At 46.2% G+C, this 24,596-nt stretch overlaps 1 protein-coding gene across 1 annotated transcript in view; it reads left to right on the plus strand.

Moving 5' to 3' along the window:
- Nucleotides 1-757: 757 nt before the first annotated feature.
- Nucleotides 758-24,596, plus strand: part of gon4la (gon-4 like a) — a 32,568-nt gene continuing 8,729 nt past the window's right edge. Inside the window, exons 1-19 of the mRNA XM_056298046.1 lie at nt 758-770; nt 2,913-3,166; nt 5,320-5,528; nt 7,781-7,855; nt 7,987-8,037; nt 8,179-8,229; nt 8,725-8,820; nt 8,926-9,018; nt 9,318-9,479; nt 9,786-9,993; nt 10,790-10,891; nt 11,021-11,061; nt 12,657-12,772; nt 13,680-13,863; nt 14,678-14,764; nt 16,739-16,916; nt 17,417-17,567; nt 19,622-19,769; nt 24,355-24,471. Coding sequence (XP_056154021.1) covers nt 2,926-3,166; nt 5,320-5,528; nt 7,781-7,855; nt 7,987-8,037; nt 8,179-8,229; nt 8,725-8,820; nt 8,926-9,018; nt 9,318-9,479; nt 9,786-9,993; nt 10,790-10,891; nt 11,021-11,061; nt 12,657-12,772; nt 13,680-13,863; nt 14,678-14,764; nt 16,739-16,916; nt 17,417-17,567; nt 19,622-19,769; nt 24,355-24,471 — 2,310 coding nt within the window. The 5' untranslated portion in view covers nt 758-770; nt 2,913-2,925. The remainder of the gene's footprint in view (nt 771-2,912; nt 3,167-5,319; nt 5,529-7,780; nt 7,856-7,986; nt 8,038-8,178; nt 8,230-8,724; nt 8,821-8,925; nt 9,019-9,317; nt 9,480-9,785; nt 9,994-10,789; nt 10,892-11,020; nt 11,062-12,656; nt 12,773-13,679; nt 13,864-14,677; nt 14,765-16,738; nt 16,917-17,416; nt 17,568-19,621; nt 19,770-24,354; nt 24,472-24,596) is intronic.

Here is a 24,596-nt window from a genome sequence, read left to right on the forward strand (position 1 = left end):
TTGGGGTCCTGGACCCCCTGCTTATTTTTGATCTACCCTGAGGACCCCTCCACCTGATCTTGGGGGAGGGGGGTTGCAATTTGATAGAAACAGTAGAAACTGCATTTTAAATTGCATTATAGCATTTATTCACTCTTTGGGGCAAAAATAAGAGCTTTCAGTTGTAACTTAGATATAGTTAACATAACAGAATTCTTATGCAGTAACTTTCAGATATATGTAACAACAGAATTTTTATGCAGTAACTTTTAACAATGCAAACGGGAGCGAGATTTCTTATTAAAATACAATAAATTACACTTGTGAAACAGATGTAATTAGAGAAAAAAGTCCTGTTACCCTTTATAGTTTAGGTAGATAAAGGTCTCATTCACATTTGAGTAAAATAATCCTATTTCTATAAATGTCATAGGCTCTTTTTTGTAAAGATATTTTATTTTCACGGACCCCTTGCAATGACACCACGGGCCACTAGGGGTCCGCGGACCCCCGGTTGAGAAACGCTGCTCTAATATACTCCTTCCTACTCCTGTCCTCCTCCGTCACTCCCAATGAAAATCTCAGCATCGTCAACTCTAACGCCTCCAACTCCGCCCGCCGTCTTTCCGAAATTATTATTTGTTTATTATTGTTTATTTGGCTACGCGAACGCCACATTTACGTGAGGTCATTTCCGCCACTCACGTGACGCGCCGGACAAGAGTGCGCGTTACCCACCCGGAAATGTAGTTTTTTTTTTCAACGGCAGACGGTCCGCGGCGTTGTGGCGGGTAAGTGACGTGACCTTTTAACGAAATACCCGGCGAGAATTTCAAGTTTTGTCTGAATAAAACTTCTCCCCCGCGTTAAATTGACGCGGCCAAACTTAGCGCGGGCGTGGGTTTGTTTTTTTTTGTTTTTTTTCAAAACGCGTCTCGTCGTTGAATTGTCGGCCGGCAGCGGTCCGGTCAGCCCCGACGGCGGACGAGCGGACGGAAAGTAGCCATTCATTCGCGTTGTCATGCGGACCGGACGCCCAGGGCTGCTCTCGGACTCCAGCCGGTCCGCTGAGACGGTCTTGGTTACTTGCACAGGCGACGCGTTTTGGTTTCGGGGTTACGGGGAGCTTTAATGGCGACCTGACGTGCATGAAAACAAGAGCTGGACATTTGTACCCCCCTTCACTGCAAAACAGTGAGTGCACGCAACGTGTGTGCGCATCGGCTGCGGAGCAGCCTGAGACACGCGTGAAGCCTGGACCTGGTCTCTGCTCCGCCAGCATGGACCCGGCCCGGTGGGTCTCATGTGTGGTGTGACACAGGGGAAACAGCTGAGATGTGAGTGCCTACAAAACTGTTAAAACACCGGAACACTGCGAGACTCAACCCCCTGATGTAAACCGCCCTGTGAGTCTGACATCACTTGGCTTAACGTCCCATGAACTAAAACCGGACTTAGTCCAGTTCTGGTCCTCTGGGAAGTGGTCTCGGGAGAGTTTGACAAACTGGTAAAAAGTCAAATGGTTTCGGGCGTCCGGGTCGCGTAGCGGTCTATTCCGTTGCCTGTCAACGCGGGGGTCGCCGGTTCGAATCCCCGCGTTATCTCCAGCTTGGTCGTGCGTCACTACAGACACAATTGGCCGTGTCTGTGGGTAAGCCGGATCCCAGAGAGCAAACACTCTTTGGCCCAAATATGGCCCACATCTGCAGTTATTTTACGGACCACATTTGGCCTTGGATGACGGCGTTGACTCAGGGTGAGTGTGGCTGCCTCAACTCAGCCGCAGGTCCACCTTATATGGCCCACATCTGGCTCACATAGTGTGTGCTGTAACCCAAGTCAAGACCGGCTCATTACATTTGGGCCAGACTCGGTTTATGACATTTGGGCCACGTCTGGCCCACACAACAGGTGCCAGTGCCGTAACTGAGCCGTAAGTACCAAAAGTGCCCCAGATTAAGCCCAAATGTGTCTGCTATCAGGGATGTGGGTGTGTCCTGGTCGCTGCACTGGCGCCTCCTCTCCTGTTCAGGGGGCGAAGGGGGAACTGGGGGGGGGGGGGTAGCATGATCCTCCCACGCGCTGTGTCCCCTGGTGAAACTCCACTGTCAAGTGAAAAGAAGCAGCTGGCGACTCCACATGTATCGGAGGAGACGTGGTAGTCTGCAGCCCTCCCCGGATCAGCAGAAGGGGTGGAGCAGTGACCGGGACGGCTCTGAAGAGGGGGGTACAAGTACAATTGGGGGAGAGAAACCGGGGGTGAAATGGTTTCAGGTTTCACATGTTTTGGAAATTGGCAAAAATCTTTGTTATTATAAAAGAACCTTATTTTAAGTTTTGTTTTTTTGTTTGTTTTTTTGGTGGTCAAGTGGTCTCTCCTTCACAGAGAGTTGAATCGGTTCATCTCCACACAACGTTTATTGCAAGAGAAACGTTTCATTACTCATCTAAGTGACCTCTTCAGTCTCTACTGACTGCAGGTATCCCCACACTTATAAACAACACAGTGGCATAGCGACCAAAACCAACGACCAGTTTCATATGTAAATTACCATGACCATAATGTGGCCAGCTCAGGGGGGCAGCCGGGGACCGACCCCGGATCTCCCGCACCACGGGCGACAACGTTAACCAGTCGACTAAAGGGTTTGACCCGTTAGCCAAGGGCTAACGTGTCTACTTATTTGTGTACGTTACACTACCCCCCCCCCCCACTTTCGGGAAGCACGTCCCCGCGCATGCGCTTCCGCCGAAGAAGGGGAGATACGCAGGCAGAGCCTCCGTATTTTCCTCTCTCCCGGCAGACGAAATAAGGGGTGGTTTGTCACCAAGTGCCAGCAACGGAGAGGGGGAGATGCGCCTGTTGGGGTTCTGCACTCTACTCAGTACACTCTTCTAGTTTTTCTTTGTTTTATTTTCTGTCTTCTCCTCAGGTTATGGTTCTCCATGATGAGTTCGGTCCGCAAATGGCCCAAACTCAGCCCAAGCAAAACTGCACCTTCCACCAAACCCCCACAGCATGACAGCAAGGAACAGCTGGCTCCTCCCACCACATCCCACAATGCACTGCTCTTCCTGCCGGTGCTTTCAGAGGGAGGAGAAGAAGGGAAGGAGATCCAGGAGGAAGAGGAGGGTTACCTCCTGGTAGAGGAAGATACAACAGACTCCAGTCTAGTCATTACAATGGGTGAGAAACTCTCACATTCACAACACTGATTACCAGTTATGAAAAACAAATGATTCTTTCACTTCTTGATCATCCATCATCATTCTGTCTCTTATCACTCTTCTGTCATCCATGATCTTCTGTTATTTGTACTTGGTAGCTTCCAAGTGTGATGTATGACAGTGTATAACTCTGAATCATGTTGCTTCTTCTTAGTGTTACTCAGATTCAAGACAATATCTTCCACAACACCTAAAAGGAAGCTTATGGCATCAAACCAGAAAGTGATCCAGACATTGGCTTGATTTCTTTAGATCAAGAGAAGGCTTCTGACAGGGTTGATCATTGCTATTTGTTTAAAACACTCGAAGATTTTGGTTTTGGGGATAAATTTATTCATTGGATCAAGTTGTTGTATTCCGGAGCCAGTGTTCTGTTAAAGGTAGGAGGTGGACTCAGCCGACCTGTCTATGTTCAGAGAGGTATAAGACAGGGTTGTCCCTTATCTGGAATGCTGTACTCCCTGGCCATTGAACCTCTTTTATTTCAGCTGAGGCAGGGGCTCTCAGGACTAACCTTTTCAGGGAACATCACCAATACAGTTAGCTTATCAGCATACGCTGACAATGGCATGGTTTTCTTAACTCAAAACTATCTAAAAATTCTCAAGCAGAAATTGGCCTTATAGTAACAAGCTTCCTCTGCAAAAGTCAATTGGTCAAAATCTGACGGTGTCTTACTGGGGGAGTGGAACAATAAAGAGAAGCCAACATTACCAGCGGGGCTGCAGTGGAGTACAGAAGGGATAAAATGCCTAGGTATCTTTCTGGGGAGTAACCGCTTTCTGAGCAAAAACTGGGAGGATTTAATTTAAAAGATCAGTGCCCGATTGTCTAGATTGACTTGGATCCAGCCGCAGTTGTCCTATAGGGGGAGAGTCTTGATTGTTAACAGCTTGATTGCCTTGATGTTCTGGCACCGGTTTACAGTTGTAGAGCCTCCAGACACGCTCATAAGGGAAGTACAGAGGACGCTGATGAACTTCTTCTGGGGAGACTTTCACTGGACCAAGTCTGCTGTACTATTCCTACCAGCGCTAGAAGGAGACCAGGGCCTGATTGACCTCTGCAGTCGTATCACGTTTTTCAAACTGTGTCAATCCGTGCAGCAGTGGAGGACCAGGAGGAAGTGAAGGGGGCCATTCGGTCTTTCAAAACACCAGAACTACATAACTTCTTAAGTACATCACAAAAGGCCTTGTATGCAGTCACTCTAAAGGTTCTCAACAGAACATCACTGGCCGGCGTACAGGAGTCGAGGTGGTTGAGTGTGTGGGCACCAGGCCCCATAGAGAAACGCACTACGGATCTACAGTGGAGGGTGGTACATGGGGCTGTGGCTACGAGCAGACATGTGGCACCCATTGAGCCTAGGGCAGGGAGCCACTGCTGTTTCTGTAATGATGAAGAAACTCTACAGCATATACTATACCAAGTCCAGTTGCACTTGATTAAACTCCTTTGGATAACCATTACCTGGATCAATGAGAACATTCACAGACAAACTCTACAGCACTTGTGGCTCAGATGTCCCAGGTTGAGCCCTCTTTTCTCTGTACTGCAGCAGTGGCTCAGAGGTTTAGGAGAGGTTCTCGAAGACAGCCTGTTTGTCTTTGCTCTGAGGTACATGGCAGCACAGTGCAGACGTGTCACCTTGGTTAATTTTCTGATAGGTCAGGCAAAAATGAGTGTTTGGCTTAGCAGAAGAAACAAAATGAAAGGCACAAGGTCCACGGATGCTACACTTATATTCAGGGGTCTAGTGGCTGCTTGGCTGAAAATTGAGTTCATGTTTTTCAAAATGATTTCAAACTTGAAAGAATTTCTTTCTATTTGGGGACATGAGGATGTGCTGTGCACCGTAGAAAACCAAGTGCTTCTTCTTAATTTCTGAAAAAAGGGAAGGTCTGTATCTTTTTGTTTTTACTGTGTATGGTGATTGTTGTGTTTTTCACTATGTAAATGAGTATTTGTGTTAATATTGTTATCTTGATGTGAATGAAAAATTGGACCATTAAAGGCTTGGTTAAAGGTCTCTCTCTCTCTCTCTCTCTCTCTCTCTCTCTCTCTCTCTCTCTCTCTCTCTCTCTCTCTCTCTCTCTGTTTCTCTTTCAGAGGAGAGTCAGCCTGTGGGGCGAGGCAGGAGGAAGGGGGGGCCGAACAGAAAGCGGAGGGTGCCACAGGAGGAGGAAGAGACAGGAGCATCTGAGAGTGAGGAGGAGGTGGGAGTTGAGGTGGAGATTGACAGGCAGCTGGACCAATCGCTGGAGACCAAATCCAAACAGCACAACCTGACCACTGTGAATGTAAAGAACATTCTCCACGTGAGTCTGGTCCCAGAACGCTTTGTGGTGTGAAACGCACAACATCAGAGAGAAACCCGGAAGAATAGTGTCTATCCTGCTTTTTCGTGGTGAAAAAATGTGTAAAAGCTTCAGCAGCTGTATGAATTCAGTACTGTCAATATTAAGAGAAAACTTATATTATCACTCCAGCAGCACTGATACTGGATGACCAGGTAAAATGGATAAACACACTGAAGCATTAATGAAGCAATGATCAGTAATCAATCTGATCTCTAATAAGTGTCAAAGAGCTGGTAAACGTGGGGGGTCTGGGTAGCGTAGCAGTCTATTCCATTGCCTACCAACACGGGGATCACAGGTTCGAATCCACGTGTTACCTCCGGCTTGGTCGGGCGTCCCTACAGATACAAATGGCCGTGTCTGCGGGTGGGAAGCCGGATGTGGGGTAATTGGCTATGTTGGGAAGAAAAATGGGGGGAGCTGGTAGACTTAAAGGGTAATTCCGGTGTTCTTAAACCATGACTGTATTTTCCCATCATTTGGGGTCTAAATAGCTGCTACTACTTTTGGCTGCTCCCATTAGGGGTTGCCACAGTGGATCATCTGTTTGCATCTCTTCCTGTCCTCTGTATCTTCCTCTGTCACGCTAGCCACCTGCTTGTCCTCCCTCACCGCATCCATAAAACTCCTCTTTAGCCTTCCATGGAAAAAATTGGTGTAATATGGTCAAATTTTCTAGTTTTAGTTAGGATTCTAGCTGCGGTATTCTGAACCATTTGAAGACTTTTAGTACTAGCTTGTGGCAGACCTGACAACAGAACATTACAGTAGTCAAGTCTGGATGAAACAAATGCATGTCTTAGAGTCTCTGCATCAGCAATGGACAGGAAAGACCGAATTTTAGCTGTTAGGTGAGATGGAAAAAAGGCAGTCTTGGTGATTTCCTTAATGTGCTTATCAAAGGAAACAAACCTTAACCTTATAAGAAGCACATTTGCACAACATCCACACAGTCACTTAGTTGAGTGATGAAACATTTCTCCCACTAAACGTTGTGTCCAGATGACCTGATTCAGCTTTCTGGGATCACAACCTGATGTGTAATGATGGTGATGGGTTTATGAAACGCGAATATGCATATGAAACCGGCGATTGGTTGCCGGTTTCGGTCGATGACTACTGCCAGCCAAAGAAGCTGGTTCACCCTCCTCTGCCTGTTGCCTCTCTTTCTCCTCATCCTCTCTCCAATTTCTAGAAGAAGGTCAGGATTAGGAACGAGTATATTACAGGGACAGCTCAGGTTGGACGGTTTGGAGACGAAGCAAGAGAGACAAGATTGAGATGGCTGGGACATGTGTGGAGGAGAGATGCTGGGTATTTTGGGAGAAGGGTGCTGAATATGGAGCTGCCAGGGAAGAGGAGAAGAGGAAGGCCAAAGAGGAGGTTTATGGATGTGGTGAGAGAGGACATGCAGGTGACGGGTGTGACAGAGGAAGATGCAGAGAACAGGAAGAGATTGAAACGGATGATCTCCTGTGGCGCCCCCTAACGGAAGCAGCCGAAAGTAACAATAGTAGAATCAGCTGTGACTTTGGAAATAAGTTATTGCTAGCAGTTCCTCTGTGTCTCAGGCTATGCTACCTCAAACGAATGGTCAGCTCTGATAAGATTCTGCGTGACTTCTTTTGTAACCCCCCCCTCCCCCCATGCACAAATAGTAGCAGCAGCAAGGGGATGTTACAACAGAGACCGGAAGACGTGAAATGTAAAGAATAAAAGTCTTATCTCTGTAGGGATCCTTTCATAATGGTGTCAGACACTTATAATAACAATGTGAGCCTGTCAGTGGCAAGACAAGTACTTTTAGTGATGTGTTTTGATGAGCGCAATTGCCCCCAAGGATTACATTACAGCCTGTTTCACAGCTGCAAGCTAAAGCGTTCTCATTTACACCCCAAATAGGGCCCAGGTTAAAAAAAAATAGCGGAATGGCCCTTTAATTTCACGAGTAGCACTTATGGTTAGTAGAAATAAATAATAGAAGCAAATAATAGTGCAACTGTAAAGCACAAAAGAAAGGCTGGTTACTCCCCTCTAGTGGTGAAAGACTGTTAATACAGGTAATCAGCAGCTTTAAAGGGAAGGACCAGTCCAGTGTTGCTAATTTCTGCAGCACACACACACACACAAGTCTAAAATTAAGTTATTTGTTAGTAATGAGTTTTATGTTTGGTTCTGATCAGTGAAGACATGTGACCTTTGACCTACAGGAAGTGATCACCAATGAGCATGTGGTAGCCATGATGAAAGCTGCCATCAATGAGACGGAGGCTGTTCCTGCTTTTGTGAGTCTCTCTCTCTCTCTCCCCCCCCCTCTCTGTCCCTATCTCTATTGAGGAACATTAAAACTGATTTTCACAGAATCTGTGAATGGTTCTCAGCTGTCTAAGTGATTTCTCTGTTGTTCTCCTTCCAGGAGCCCAAAATGACTCGCTCCAAGTTCAAGGAGGTGGTGGAGAAAGGGGTGGTGAGTTCTCTTGCTTTCTCGGGTATTTTTACAGTACATTACATTTGCAATTATGTTGCGGTCTGGCCTTCACTGTGTGTGTGTGTGTGTGTGTGTGTGTGTGTGTGTGTGTGTGTGTGTGTGTGTGTGTGTGTGTGTCAGGTGATCCCGGCATGGAACATCTCCCCCATCAAGAAGTCTAGTGAAGTCAAAGTAAGTTTACAGCAGACTTCCTTCTGTCAACTCTATTTCTACTCACTTCGTTCAGATGCTGCATCACACAGATGGGGTTTATAACACAATTCATTTCAGAGATAAGATACATAATGGACATAATTCTCCTGGACAGTGATTTTTTTTTTGTTTAGTTTGCATATATGTGTTAGTTTGGATATACATGTTGTTGTAGTTCTTGTAGTTTTTGGTTGTGTGTTGTCTTTGTGTTGCACGGCTGTGGGCTGGGGCAAACCATGTTCGTTTCATGTGCGCAAGTGCATGAAATGAAATGACAAAGTGTTTCTGATTCGGATTCTGATTCTGATCATGACAGAATGTAAATCTCAGACCCTGACACACTGTTCAAGCCTTGCTGTGTCATGTTCTCGTTCCTCCGAAACTACACAGCTGAACCCGGGAGGTGACCAACACACAGGATCCATCATCCCGACTTTACTCTCTATACACTGATCTGTCTGTCTCTCTTGCCAGGCTCCACAGTTTGTAGATATCCCCCTGGCTGAGGAAGACTCCTCTGATGAAGAGTACCATCCTGAGGAGGAGGAGGAAGATGAGACGGCTGAAGATGTGAGTCAGTCAGGTTGTTTTTCATGGTAGAGTGAGTGTAGGGGTTTCACTTTTTATTGCAGAAAACACAGTCTCATCTGAGGAATTCTGTGTGTGTGTGTGTAGACATTCCAGGAGAGTGACTTAGAGAGTACGGCATCATCTCCAAGGGGCAGTAGAATCTTCAGACAGGAAGAGGAGAGCTGGAGCCCCTGGCAGGTAAAACCTAAAGCGCTTCACATTGAAGGGGGTGACTCACTTCAACCACCACCACGTGCAGCACCACCTGGGTGGTGCACGGCAGCCATTTTGCACCAGAACACTCACCACACATCAGCTTGGGGTGGAGAGGGAGGAATCATTGAGCCAGTTACATGGGGGGGCGATTAGGTGGCCAGATGGAGAGAGCCAGTTGTCAGGCTCGTTTAAACTGTAACATGTGTTTATTGTCTGGGAATGGATTTATTTATTGATTTGTTTCAGTGAATTTTTTTACATATTACATTTTCTCTGCCCAGAGTTCTCGGTATAGGTCAAGATGTTTAAGAGCGGGGTCTGTGTCAATGGGCCCGCCTCCTACACCTCAAGCCCCTGCCCCTAGAGCTGTGACTGACAGCTCCTTCCTGGAGAAGCTTCATGCTGTGGAAGAGGAGCTAGCTGTCTGTATGGAACCTTACCAGGTATACACACACACACACACACACAAACACTAACACAACACACAAAAATGAAACCCACTTTGCACATATAGCATAAATAAACACACACCATGCACACACAATACACACACCACTACACATAGGATACACACATTATACTTAGACACACTTACATTGATACTCATGAGGGACACACACACACTGGCATATATACAAGCACAAAATGCAGATGACTCTTCCTCCTCCACTATATTATAATTAGGGTGTAATCCAGGTACTGAGCATGCATCAAGACACTTCCTCTCTCTGTTTCGGTCGCCCTCTCAGCCCCTGTCAGATGAAGGACACGATGGCATGATGGCCTATCGGACACGCTCTAAACGTCCATTACGGAATGTCCCGTTGGGCCGGCTGGAGGCGGAGCTTAGGGCCCCCGACATCACCCCCGACATGTACGACTCAGGCACCGCCCACGAGGACAGGGATTGGACTAATTGGCTGAGAGGGCTGATGAGCTCAGACGTGGAGAACGAAGGTGAGTGGGGGATGAGTATGTGAATGCCAGACCGACCGGGAGGGAACCAGCCGACTTTATAAGAAGGCTTCTTTCACACCTTCCCTCTTCTTTTTTTTAGTTTGTTTTGTTTTTCCTCAACTCAAACTTCATGGAGGAGACAGCAGGTCAGGTGGGGTGCAGCAGGCCACTAAAAGCACCGCTGAAATTTAACGCTAGCTTTTAATCAAAATATTCCATCGACCAACTTTAAAAACATCACATCCAACCAGCAAAGCAAACCCCTGGGTTTCACTGAGACACACCTCAGAGCTTCACAATAGCGTGTTTGGTTATAAAGTTTAGTATCAGTGAACATTTAGTATCAGTGACCATCCTGTACAGGATTGTAAAAGTGCCTTATCACAAAACTAGCATTGTTTGGTAATGTCGCCATCATAGATGTTGTGTGAGCACGTGATTATTCTATACCAGATTTCCTCTGGTGATACTGCTACCTCCATATTCAGCCCGCCTGTCGGTTAATCTGTGAGACGGAGAACACAACGGCCTCCCTGTTCTGTGTTGGGATTGGTTGGTTCGTTAAAATGAGCAGATTACATCATGTTTGGTTGAGCAGAGGCAAAACACCGCACTGTCCAACATGGCTGCTCTCTTCCCACCTTGGGTCTGCTTGACTCTCGCTTCCATGGAAAAACGTTCTCTCCTCTTCTCCTGTGGTATTTCTGTCTGTTTTCTCTCTCTCTCGCTCCCTCTCTAATATTTGTGCTTTCTCTCTGTTTCTCTCTCTTTCTGTCACTTTCATGGTCTCTACCAGAAGAGTGTGATGACGAAGATGATCCAGAATATAACTTCCTGGCTGACATTGATGAGCCGGACCAGGAGGATTACCGTGATGACAAGGCTGTCCGCATCACCAGTCCGTACACACACACACACACACACACACACACACACACACACACACACACATATATATGTATTACAATAAAAACACACCTTTTTGTTGGTGGGTTGTTGTCATTTTCTCCTGTTGTCTCTCCTCCAGAGAAGGAGGTGAACGAGTTGATGGAGGAGTTATTTGAGACGGTGAGAACCTTCTGGTACCAGACTGACACACACACACTCACTCCTAATTCCTTGAATTTATAGTATTTTATAGCTTGTAGTGTTATATCATTTGTTGTAATCAGATGTGTGTTAGGGTTAGGCCACTTCCAGTCATATTGGATGTTAAAACAACACATAGGAATCAAGAAGGTTGGATCAGTTCAACCAACGACCAGTTTCATATGTAAATATAGGCTACAGTTTCAGTGGCCATGTGTACTTTTCACAGAAGTTTTGAGAATGTTTGCAATCACAGCATTGTAAGATGGTGACAGATGTTTTCTTAGCCCCCCCCCCCCCCCTCGGTTCAGGGATGGTCGTTCCCTCTCAAATTCATATCTATACAATGAGTCACTGATGATCCCTGTTATTACGGCTTTTGAGACCATCTCTCTTGATACTTTGACTCGGCTCGTGTCAGCTTCTAAACCAAGTACATGCCTACTTGAAACCTTACCAGCAAAACTTTTTTTCGAAACGCTGGTATGAACAGGGAGTCAAAGAAGTCATCTATGTTAAGAGGGAACGACCATCCCTGAATTGGGGGGGGGGGTCTAAGATTACATCTGTCTCCATCTTACAATGCTGTGATTGCAAACATTCCCAAATCCTCTGTGAATAGTACACATGGCCATCGAAACTGTAGTTAATGGTCAGGCCCGTGTTTGCACATGAAACGGGTCGTTGGTTTCGGTCGTTATGCTGCTGTGTTGTTTATAAGGGTGGGGATACCTGCAGTCAGTTGAGACTGAAGAGGTCACTTAGATGAGTGGTGAAACGTTTCTCTCAATACACATTGTGTTCAGATGAACTGGTTCAACCGTCTTTGATTTTCTTACCTGGATTATTGAGCATGCATCAAGACACAAGTCTGTTAATGTTTCTAAGCTCCTGGTTCGCCACCTTGTCGTGGTGGAGAAGCTTGCGTGTACTAATGATCCCAAGAGCTACGCCGTCTGGAGCTTGGCTCCTGGTAGGGTCACCCAAGGCGGCTAGGTCAGGGGGGAGGATCCAGATGAAGCGTGATCCAACAAAGACCTCAATGGTGGAACTGGTGGAGGATGTCTCCAGGTCACAATGGCAGTGAAGGCGGGTGAAGGCTGTAGCATAGGGCGGTCCCCAATCGTCTTGGTTCTCCATGCCATTGGACCCTGGCCACCTCCTGCCAAAGACCGTGTGGTGGCTGCAGGTGCATCAGCCACTCCATGTAAAAAGCTGTCACGCGCAGGCGTCCTCCCGCAAGAATACCCACAAGGACCTAGAAGGAGGACAGTCATATGAGTGACCACCGATGATGATGATGTTTTTAATCATCAAAATGAAGTGGAAGTTTATCGTTCAAATTTACATTTAACTTACATATATTACCACTTTAGCGGTGAGTTTAGAGCTGTTGACTGCCATGTTCCTTTATTTAGAGAAAATCTGTTCTACAGTCTCCTGCTCACCGGAACCTTCTCCTTAAGTTGCATTCATAGAATTCCGTTTGCCGAAAGTGTTTGTCCTTATGCTAAGTGCTTTTAATTTTTGTATGTGTGTGTGTGTGTGTATATATGTGTGTGTTCATTCACCAGTTAAAGGAAGACCTCACTGGTCGGGATGTGGATGATGAAGGTCATGAGGAAGAGGAGGAGCCACAGGATGAGACACAGACTGTCAATGCACACACTGTGCAAGAGGATGTCACCATGTTAGTCTCTCACACACACACACACACACACACACACACACACACACACCCTTACTGGGCAGAACTCCATGATATGTACATAAGTTAAAGAAATGACCATAATCCTATTAGTCAAGTTAAAGAGTTATTCTCATATTACATCACATATCACGCGATGGCAACACATCCGCCATGTTGGAGGACAACGGCTCCAATCCATAGGGTGGTGTGTTGCTCTCACTGTGTGATGCTAAACGTTTTCTAAACAGTCAGAGTGGACAGAATGTGTTTCAAGGTGTGATTCATACAGAACAGCTCTCGTGGTTCAATATTTCACAACGGCTAATTTCTGTGGTTCGAATCTGATCCTTTGCACCGTCAGGCCAGAACTTTGTAAAAATTTATTATGCAAACTATTTTTCGAAGAGCGGAGCAAAACTGCGATGTTTTATTTCTGTGCGTTTGTCCGATTTTCGCTTAAAATTCCGTTCTTGTGTGTAAACACAGACTGGCGATGAGAACTTGGGTGTAAACAGTGGCTGCTGAGGTCTAGCTGTCCTCCAATATGGCGGAGGTGTTCGTTGGCAATGAAAAAGTTGCGTGACCGATCATAACCCATTCTGTACAATCTGAATCAAAAGTTAACAAAATACAGTAAATGTTTATGCATGCTCAATAATCCAGGTAAGGAAATCACAGAAAGATGAACTGATTCAGCTTTCTGGGAAAATACAATTAGATTAACTGTAACATATGACTGGATTTAAAGAATGAATTAATCAACAAACAGGAGGAAAACAAACTTATTATTAGCAATAATAATAATAATAATATTCCCCAACAGCAACAGAGATGTGACAGTCCAGCTACAGGCACACGTTCACTCATTCATACACTTTGTGGTGACCTTTGACCCCTTACCTTGTAGCAGATTGGATAAGGCTGATGCTGAAGAGCGGCCAATCCTAGAGCTCCGCACGGTGAAACAGCAGCTGGCTCTGATCCGGCAGCAGAGGAAACGTGGGTCAGACACGCACACACACTGTCCAGAACCCTTCACACTTACACTGGACCACGGACAGAAGGCCAGACTGCAGCAACAACTCCAGCAGGTCAGCGACACAACAAACACACACAGATACAGGTACAGAGGATACACTGCTGGACTGTCATGGTGTCTCATTTTTGCACCTCTGTTACTACCGTGTAATAACACTGATAACAGTGTTATTACACGGTAGTAACACATTAGTGTGTGGCCGCCAGATGGGAGTGGTTATCCTTTACATGAAAATTTGGCCGATAGTCGAATACATCAGGACTCTGCGATGGGAAGTCCCTGGCCAGTGGATCACCTGGCCAAATTTAAAGTCCTTCACTTTGTTTATTTATAATTCTGCATCCTTGAGCATTGAAGGCATCAAGTGTGACTCAAGCAAGTTGCAGTTTAACGTGCAGCTGGGCTTCATTCAGGACACAAAGTCCATGTCAGACAACACACCCCCCCACATACCATCAGCACACAGTCACACAGAGCTGTTTTGCTAACATGGCTCATTTGACAGCCGAGCAGGTTAACTCTTATTCCCACTGTGTCTTCCTTTGGGGGCTGCAAGTGAAGACAGACAGACAAGGTGGCGTTTCAGCCGCATCAGTGCTGAGACGTCTGTCTGTCTGTCTGTCTGTCTGTCTGTCTGTGTCTGTCTCCTGAACACATCGACAGTCACTGATTGAAGGCATGGCGGTGGCTGAAAGGAACATTTTGACATCACTTTATTCTCTCCTCCACCACCATTTTTCATAATGGCTCTCAACATCTGAAAACTAGTGCTGCTTTAAGATCTCCATGACGAGTCTTTAGACGATGGTTTCATTTGTTCCCCTTTTCCCTGGTTGGAGCGCTGACTGATTCTCTCTGTCCCTCAGCATGTCCAACTACTGACCCAGGTTCACCTGCTGACCTGCCCAGTGCCAAAACTACACAGCGAGGCTGAGACCACCAGACAGTTCCTGGTAACACACACATAACATTAAAAAACAGTGCCCTACCTTGTTATGATGAAAACGTATTATATTTTATTATAATATTTTTATTTTATTTATTTTTTTATTATTTTTAGCATTTACCCTCATCTTTCCCCTAATTTGTGGAGGCCCCCCCTAGTGCCCCCTGGGACCGTGGCCCCCAGTTTGAAAACCACGGGTTTAAGAAACAGTAGCTCTGGCGTCCGGGCAGTGTAGTGGTCTATTCTGTTGCCTACCAACACGGGGATCGCCGGTTCGAATCCCCGTGTTACCTCCAGCTTGGTTGGGCGTCCCTACAGATACAATTGGCCGTGTCTGCGAGTGGGAAGCCAGATGTGGGTGTGTGTGTCCTGGTCGCTGCACTAGTGCCTCCTCTGGTCGGTCGGGTTCCGGGGGGGAGGGGGGAACTGGGGGAATAGTGTGATCCTCCCACGTGCTACGTCCCCCTGGTGAAAACTCCTCACTGTCAGGTGGAAAGAAGCAGCTGATGACTCCACATGGTGAAAGACTGTTAATACCGCTTGGAAGAGTGGGGTAATTGGATGGGTACCACTGGGGAGAAAAGGGTGGAAAAATAATTTCAAAATAAATAAATAAAATAAGAAACAGTAGCTCTTAAACAGCTGAAACCCTATTTACATAAATAGACAGACAGAGATACACTACATGGACAAAACTATGGAGACACCCTTTCTAATTAGTGGGTTTGGCTATTTAACAGGTGCATGAAATCGAGCACCTCGCCATGCTGTCTCTATAGACAAACATTGGCGGTAGAATGGGTTGTACTGAAGGGCTCAGTGACTTTCCACGTGTCTCTGCCATAGGATGCCATCTTTCCAACAAGTCCGTCGGTCAGATTTCTGCCCTGCTCGATCTGCCCAACTGTAAGTCTGTTGAAACGTCTCGGAGCAACTGCAGCTCAGCCGTGAAGAGGCAGAACACACAAGACCACAGAACGAGACCGCCGAGTGCTGAAGCGCATAAAAATTGTTTGTTCTGGGTTGCAACACTCACTACCGTGTTCCAGACTCGCTCTGGGAGCAATGTCAGCACAAAAACGGTTCATCTGGGGTTTCCTGAAATGGGTTTCTATGGCTGAGCAGCCGCACACAAGCCTAAGCTCACCATGCACATTGACAAGCGTTGGCTGGAGTGGTGTAATGCGCACCGCCATTGGACTCTGGAGCAGTGCAAATGCGTTCTCTGGAGTGATGAACCATGCTTTACTAACTGGCAGTCTGACGGATGAATCTGGGTTTGGCGGATGCCAGGAGAACGCTACCTGCCCCAATTCATAGTGCCAACTCTAAAGTTTGGTGGAGGAGGAATAATGGTCTGGGGCTAGTTTCATGGTTTAGGCTAGGCCCCTTAGTTACAGTGAAGGGAAATCTTAATGCTACAGCATACAATGGCATGCTAGAGAATTGTGTGCTTCCAACTTTGAGACATAGTTTGCGGGAAGCCCTTTCCTGTTTTGGCATGACCATGCCCCCGTGCAAAAAGCGAGGTCCATAAAGATGTGTTTTGCAGAATTTGGTGTGGAAGAACTTGACTGGCCTGCACAGAGCCCCGATCTCAACCCCATCCAGCACCTTTAGGATGAATTGGAACACTGACTGAGTCAGGCCTTCTCTCCAAAAACAATCCCGACCTCACTAATGCTCTTGTGACTGTATGGGAGCAAGTCCCTAGCAGCCATGTTCCAAAATCTAGTGGAAAGCCTTTCCAAAAGATTGGAAACTGTTATAGCAGCAAAGGGGGCCAACTCCATATTAATACCTATAGTTTTGGAGTGTGATGTTCAACAAGCACATATGAGTGTGATGTTCTGTTGTCCACATACTTTTGGCCATGTAGCGAAGCTCATCATACATATAATCATAAGACACTCTTCTCTCTCGCCCACTCTCTTTCTTCCTCTCTCTCTCCCTTGCTCGCTCTCTTGCTGTCCTTTGTCAGTTTGAGTTGGACTTCCTGGCTCAGAGAGGAGAGATGGTGGTCGGGGGTGAGCGGCCGGGTTTCACCAGCACTTTCAGAGCTCCTAACCTCCAGGAGGCGCTGAAGCTGCTAGAGGAGCTGAGACACGCTCCCATTTCCTACCAGCCGAAGTACCAGCAGCCCAACGCACTAGGGCGCAGTGAGTAGGACTTCCTGCAGACTAAGGACTTATTTGATATTGAAGCTGTATTTCATGACTTGCAGTATGTAGATATCTGTTTTATGAAATACAGCATGTACATATGTGTTTTTATGAAGTACAGTGGGTACATATGTGTTTTTATGAAATACAGCATGTACATATGTGTTTTTATGAAGTACAGCATGTACATATGTGTTTTTATGAAGTACAGTAGGTACATATGTGTTTTTATGAAGTACAGTATGTACATATGTGTTCAATGAAAGAGTGGTTTGCTGTATGTATTTTGATGTTTTAAGTATTTGGGATGTTTAGTCTCATTCTGTTCTGATGTGGAGTGGCATTTCAAGACCGTACTTCCTGTTGCTGAGGTTCTTTTTGATACCTCGTATAAATGAAAAGGGTACTTATCTTTTTTTAATATCTCGATCTTGATTCTCCTGCATTTAGCTGAATGTCAGTGTAGTTGTTTGTGTCTTGGTTGTGTTGGTGTGCAGTGCGTCAGTACCCTGTCATGCCTGCCCAGCTGGCCTGGCTGTTCGCCGTGCGATCCGTCTTCCTCTACCCTCAGTTGTTGCCGTGTGCCAGCCTGGACCCAGCCCTCTACTGCCCCCGCAGGGCCATTGTCTTCACTGCAGCCGAGGACTGGTACGCTCTCCTCCCTCCTTATTCCTAGTGATTATGGGGTTTTTTTGCGAATCTCTTTAAAAATCCTGAAAACACTGAAACATACAGAAATACGTGCAAACAACTGCACATTAAGTGCAATCGTAGATCCTCTGACACTTTATTTAAGAGTAACTAGGCTTCGTTTGGCAGCACGGTGGCAAAGTGGTTAGCGCGGTCGCCTCACAGCAAGAAGGTCCTGGGTTCAAGCCCCAAGGTAGTCCAACGTTGGGGGTCGTCCTCTGTGTGGAGTTTGCATGTTCTCCCCGTGTCTGTGTGGGTTTCCTCCGGGGGCTCTGGTTTCCTCCCACAGTCCAAAGACTTGCAGGTCAGGTGAATCGGCCGTACTAAATTGTCCCTAGGTGTGAATATGTGTGTGGTTGTGTGGGCCCTGTGATGGCCTGGCGGCCTGTCCAGGGTGTCTCCCCTCCTGCCACCCAATGACTGCTGGGATAGGCTCCGGCATCCCCGTGACCCTGAGAGCAGGATAAGCGGTTTAGATAATGGATGGCTGGATGGATGGATAGACTTCGTTTTTGTTCAGTCTGTGGGTCTCTTGACGTGTATGAAGGGTATAAAAGGGTGTAGATGTAGAAGACAGTGGTGGTGGTGTAAGTAAGTAAAGTTTATTTATATAGCACCTTTCACAGACACATCACAAAGGGCTTCACAATCAAATAAAACAAAGATGAACAACAGATAAAACACCCCAGAGGAAACACAAGTAAAAACACAAGTTAGAATATGAAATACATGTGCTACCTAAATGCCTGTCTGAACAGATGGGTTTTTAACAGCTTTTAAAAAAAGACCTCAGACTTACTGGGAGACTATTCCAAAGCTTAGGTGCTGCAATTGGAAAGCACGATCTCCCCGAGTCTTAAAATGTGTCCGAGGGACACCTAGGAGCTCCTGGTTAGAGAACCTAAGAGTTCGGGTTGTGGTGTGAGGGTGCAGAAGGTCCATGATGTCATGTAGGGCTCCAAGATTAACAGAAAGCCACTGCAGAGAGGTTAAAATAGGTGACCATCTTCTGGACCATGTTAAAAACCTCGCAGCAGCACTTTGGATGGTTTGTAAACAGTCCAAGGAAAATGCATTAAGGCGGGTAAAAAAATAATTATGATAATCTAGACTTGATGAGATAAAAGCATGTCTCAGCATCTCCATTTCAGCGCTTGACACAACAGACCTGAGGTTGGCCATGTTTCTTAAGTGAAAGAAACACGATCAAGTCGGCGTCCTAACATGAGCGTCAAACTCGTGGATTGGTCAAAATACACCAACATTACACAGACGAGACCGAGAAGACCAGGATAATGCACCACGGTTCTGCCTGAGCACCGAGGGAAGGTTACCAGGAGTGATAATCCGTGGCGTCCATGTATAAAGGATATAAAGGGGTGTAGAAGTAGAAAAGTGATGGTCGCGTCTCCTTGTGGTTTATGCAGTTCTGAGGGGGTTGATGGTGATGTGATGAGTAAAAAGTTTTGTTGAATTTCTCATGAGGACAATTAGTTCTATCTTAAACCTATATATTTACTATCTTTGAATGTGATACTAGTGGTAAAATGATTTTCAGTTGGAGATTGCCGGTTCGAATCCCCGTGTTACCTCCGGCTTGGTCGGGCATCCCTACAGACACAATTGGCCGTTTCTGCGGGTGGGAAGCCGAATGTGGGTATGTGTCCTGATCGCTGCACTAACGCCTCCTCTGGTCTGCGCCTGTTTGGGGAGGAGAGGGGAATAGCGTGATCCTCCCATGCGTTACGTCCCCCCGGTGAAACTCCTCACTCTCAGGTGAAAGGAAGCGGCAGGTGACTCCACATGTATCGGAGGAGGCATGTGGTAGTCTGCAGCCCTCCCTGGATTGGCAGAGGGGGTGGAGCAGCGACCAGGACGACTTGGAAGAGTGGGGTAATTGGCCAGATTCAATTGTGGAGAAAAGGGGGGAGGGGGATATAATAATTTTCAGTTATACAGCGCTATGGTCCAGTTGGTGTGTGTCTAAGTCACATGTTCATATTGTTCTCCAGTCTCTTGGTTCTGGGTTTGCGAGCCATGGAAGGGACCAGTGACCCAGCTAAACTGGTGTCCCAGTTCCTGCTGAGGAAGAGTCTGGCTCAGATAAAACGAAGAATCCTGCAGTGCTGCAGGCCAGGCTGCCCGGATAACCTTATCAAAGTAACAATACACACACACACACACACACATACACATAAACGTACACACACACACTCACGCAAATTTATTAACGTGTACACAAACATGAACTTCATCATCGGTGTTCACTCGAAGTGAGTATGACTGTCAAGTCAATTTTATTTGTGTAGCCCAATATCACATATTACAAATTTGCCTCAGGGGGCTTTACAGCAACACAACAGCCTGTCCTTAGACCCTCACATCAGATAAGGAACAACTCCCTAAAAAACCCTTTAACAGGGAGAAAAAATAGGGAGAAACCTCAGGGAGAGCAACAGAGGAGGGATCTCTCTCCCAAGACGGACAACGTGCAGTGGATGTTGTGGTTACACAATTTACACAATACAACACTGAAAGAGGATAAAAGAATTATAATGGAAATATAACACATATGAAAAATATGATGAGGAGGATGCCAAGCAGTGTCCACATGCCACCGGAACAGCCCAAGACCCGAGCCACGTGATCACCATCACCATGTAGACCAAAAACATGAGTCACAAGTCTGAGTGAACCAAGCCACTGAGGATGCACAAGCATTCTTAGTGCCGGTCCCAAGCCCGGACAAATGGGGAGGGTTGCATCAGGAAGGGCATCTGGTGTAAAATCTTTGCCAAATCAAATATGTGGATCATAAATCAGATTTCCATACCGGATTGGTCGAGGCCCGCGTTACCAACGACCGCCACCGATACGGTTGGCCAGCAGGGTGCCGGTGGAAACTATGCTGCTGTTGGATGAAGGAGAAGGAGAGGGAAGGCATGTGCAGAGGCAGCGGGAGAGGAGGGGAGGGTAGGAGTGTGGAGGTGAGTGTCAGAACTTCGAATGTTGGAACTATGACTGGTAAAGGGAGAGAGCTGGCTGATATGATGGAGAGAAGAAAGGGATCTCTCTCCCAAGACAGACAACGTGCAGTGGATGTTGTGTTTACACAATTTACACAATACAACATTGAAAGACGATAACAGAATTATAAAATTTGATAATAATAATTAATCAATCTTATATAGCACTTTTCTCAAAGTCGCTTTACAATAAATGGAGTGAAACAAGACGACAGATGAACATAACACAGACATACAGGGGTGGATGGGAAAGGCGGCTATGAGAGGGAGAAGCGGCAGCCACACACGACGCCAGCAGTACTCTCCCACTTGGACAGATATAAAGGGAAAGAAAAACAAACATCATAAATCACAGATGCAGGTCAAGCGCTCGGTCCCCAGACCAGGGGTGGATGAGCAGACGGGGGGGCACGAGAAGGCAATGGAGAAAAGGTGTGTCCTGAGATGGGATTGGAAGAGCAGGAGGGATTCTGAGTCTCTACTGATTTGGGGGAGTGAGTTCCAGAGCCTGGGAGCTGCTCTGGAGAAGGCTCGGTCACCAAAGCTGCGGAGGTTGGACCTGGGGGTAGAGGGAAGGGAGGCTGAGGTGGATCTGAGGGACTGAGAGGGTTGGTAGGGGGAGATGAGATCGGTAAGGTATGGGGGAGCCAGTTTGTGAAGGGCTTTATAAGTAAGAACCAGGATTTTGTAATTGATCTGGTGGGAGATGGGTAGCCAGTGGAGGTCTTTTAGGTCTGGGGTGATGTGGTGCCAGGATTTGGTGAAAGTTAAAAGTCGGGCGGGTGCGTTCTGGACCCATTGGAGAATATGATGGATTGGAGAATAACATTTATGAAGAATATGATGCACAGGATGCCAAGCAGTGTCCAGACGCCACCGGAACAACCCAGGACCCAAGCCACGGGACCAGCATCACCATGTAAAAAAAAAAAAAAATTGTCACACATCAGTGAGAGAAGGATATAACATTAAAACAGGATAACAAAATTATATGGATTTATAAGATATATAAAAAGAAAATGTGATGGGGGGGGGGGGTGCCAAGCAGCGTCCCGGTGGCGACCACTATCACCACGGAGACCTGGGAGGAGGATCGACTGCACGTGCGTGCACACAAAGGAGACTCAAATGACACCATTCACACAGAAAAAGAGATAGGAGAAGACATCATTCAGAGAGAGAGAGAAAAGACATGTGAGAGAAGAGAACAGTTTGCAATAGTCATTAGTCATAATCATTTAAGTCATCAATTAGTCTTAATCTATACGCTATAATCTCATCAGCAGAACAGTGCTTGATAAATTCATTGAGACAGAAACCGACCTGCTATGCAGTACAGGTTGTGAAGCACTCAAAGGCAACTAATTGTAGGCTAAGGCAAGAAAGATGAGTTTTAAGTTTGGATTTAAAGGACTCAACAGACTCTGATTGTCTTGATGGCAGCAGGCCGGTTATTCCACAAGAACGGGGCCTGATAGGAAAAGGCCCTGCCACCACCTGACTTCTTTTTAACTTTGGTACACACAGGAGCCCTGCATTTTGATAGCGAAGAGCTCGAGATGGAATGTACGGTTTAAGGAGATCAGACAGGTAGGATGGGGCAAGCCCATTTAGGATTTTATAAGTCAGCAGAAGCACCTTGAAGTCTGATCTAACATGGTAGGAAGCCAATGAAAGGAGTCAAGAATTGGTGTAATATGGTCAAATTTCCTAGATTTAGTTAGGATTCTGGCAGCAGCATTCTGATACATCTGAAGACTTTTAGAACTAGCCTGTGGCAGACCTGAGAACAGAACATTGTAGAGGAGCTCAAGCAGGAGTCGTGACAACTTTCTCTTTCGGCTACACAACGTGCACCATTTATTCCTTCCACACATAACCACTACAACATTACAGTAATCAAATCTGGATGAAACAAATACATGAATAAGAGTCTCTGCATCAGCCATTGACAGAAAAGACCAAATTTTAGCTATGTTATGTAAGTGAAAAAAGACAGTCTTGGTGATTTCTTTAATGTGCTTATCAAAGGAAAGGTTGGGATCAAATGTAACACACCAAGATTTTTGGCTGCCACACTTTGTGAAATAACAGCGTTGCCGATTGTTATCATTATTTGATCAAATTGGTATCTGTGCCTACCAGGGCCAATGACCAGCATCTCGGTTTTATTTGAATTTAAAAGCAGAAAGTTTAGTGACATCCAATTTTTCACAGCAACCAAGCAGGCCTCTAAATTAGTCATTTGAGTTTGATCATCAGTCCTTGTAGGCACATACAGCTGAGTATCATCAGCATAGCAATAAAAATGTATTCCATAATTGCGTATAATTTGGCCAACAGGTGAAATGTAAAGAGAGGAAAGTAGAGGACCAAGAACTGAGCCCTGAGGTACACCATATTTAACGTCAGAGAATTTTGGACGAATGGGCAAAAATTCCCACAGACACACACCAAAATCTTGTGGAAAGCCTTCCCGGAGGAGTGGAAGCTGTTATAGCTGCAAAGGGGGGACCAACTCCATATTAATGCCTATGGATTTAGAATTGGATGTGATAAAAGCTCCTGTAGGTGTAATGGCCAGGTGTCCCAATACTTTTGTCCATATAGTGTATTTGTGAGGGCAGTATCTTGATAGTATGCTCCTCAGAGCCTGGCGGTCTACCGAGTCAAAGCCGTTGTCAGGTCTATGAAAGGCATGTACAAAGGCGGCCTTTGTTCACAGCATTTTTCCTGGAGTTAGCATGTTGTAAATATCATGTCTGCCGTACCTTTGGATGGGCGGAAGCCACATTGAGATTTTGGGAATACTACCTCGGCCAGTGGTAGTAGTCGGTTTTATGAGGACGTGACCGAGGACTTTGCCTGTTGTTGATAGGAGTGAGATGCCCCTGTAGTTTCCACATTCCTCATTGTCCCCTTTCTTGAATATGGCCACTAGTAGAGCATCCCTGAACTCTGAGGGAAGTTCTTTTTTTTCCCCAGACTGAGGAGGAGGGCGTGGATATGGTACAGGAGCTCTGGTCCACCTTCCTTTAAAATCTCAGCTGGGATCCCATATGGACCGGTGGCCTTGTTGTTTTTAAGGCTCCTGATGGTATCTTGAACCTTTGTCATGGTGGGAGGTTCCCCAGTGTCTTCTCTGATGGGACTCTGGGGAATGTGGCTGGCAAGGTCTGGTTCAGCTATGCCGTTTGGGTTGAGGAGTTCCTGGAAGTGTTGTCTCCCATTGAGTGTTAATGGACTTGTTGTCCTTCAGCAACTCCTGCCCGTCCTTTGAGCGCAGTGGGTTTAAGCCGTGGTTGCTTAGACCATAGATGGTCTTAATAGTGCTGAAAAAGCCTCTGGTGTCACCTGAGTCTCGCAGTTGCTGGATTTCCAGAGCCTTCTGTTCACCAAGAGTTCTAAAGCTCCCTCACCCATCTCTGGATGTCCGCCTTGGCTCAAGAGTGAGCCGCTCTTAGCCTTGCAGGTTACGTCATTTTGCTAGGCAGGAAAGGCTTTCCTTTTCTGGGAGATGAGCTGTTGTATCTCTGTGCCATTCTCATCAAACTTATTAACATGTACACACAAACATGAACATACACACATAGACACACACAAATGTGATTCAAAACAGTTTTGAAAAAATCCTGCCATTTTGTCTTTTTTTTTTATGAATGTACAGAAAATAATTTTGTTGGCTTGCCCCTGTGTGTGGGTGTGTGTGTGTTACACAGGCTTATCGTTATCAGCGTGTTGTGATGCCGATGCCTGTGGCCTGTGGCAGAGTGAATCCTGGAGACCTGCGCCCCCCTGTGGAGAGAGAGGAGAACATCCTTCCTCTCTGGTTGGCGGTAGGCGTAGGCGTTTTGATATTTTAACTTAACATTCTAATTATTCAGCTGCCTTACTTAGCCAGAGAAAATGAACAATAAACTAAATTACAGTTCATTCATTAATGACAGCGAGAGATAGAATG

Source organism: Lampris incognitus, chromosome 18 (genome assembly GCF_029633865.1).
Source record: "Lampris incognitus isolate fLamInc1 chromosome 18, fLamInc1.hap2, whole genome shotgun sequence".
In the NCBI taxonomy this organism is placed as follows: domain Eukaryota; kingdom Metazoa; phylum Chordata; class Actinopteri; order Lampriformes; family Lampridae; genus Lampris; species Lampris incognitus.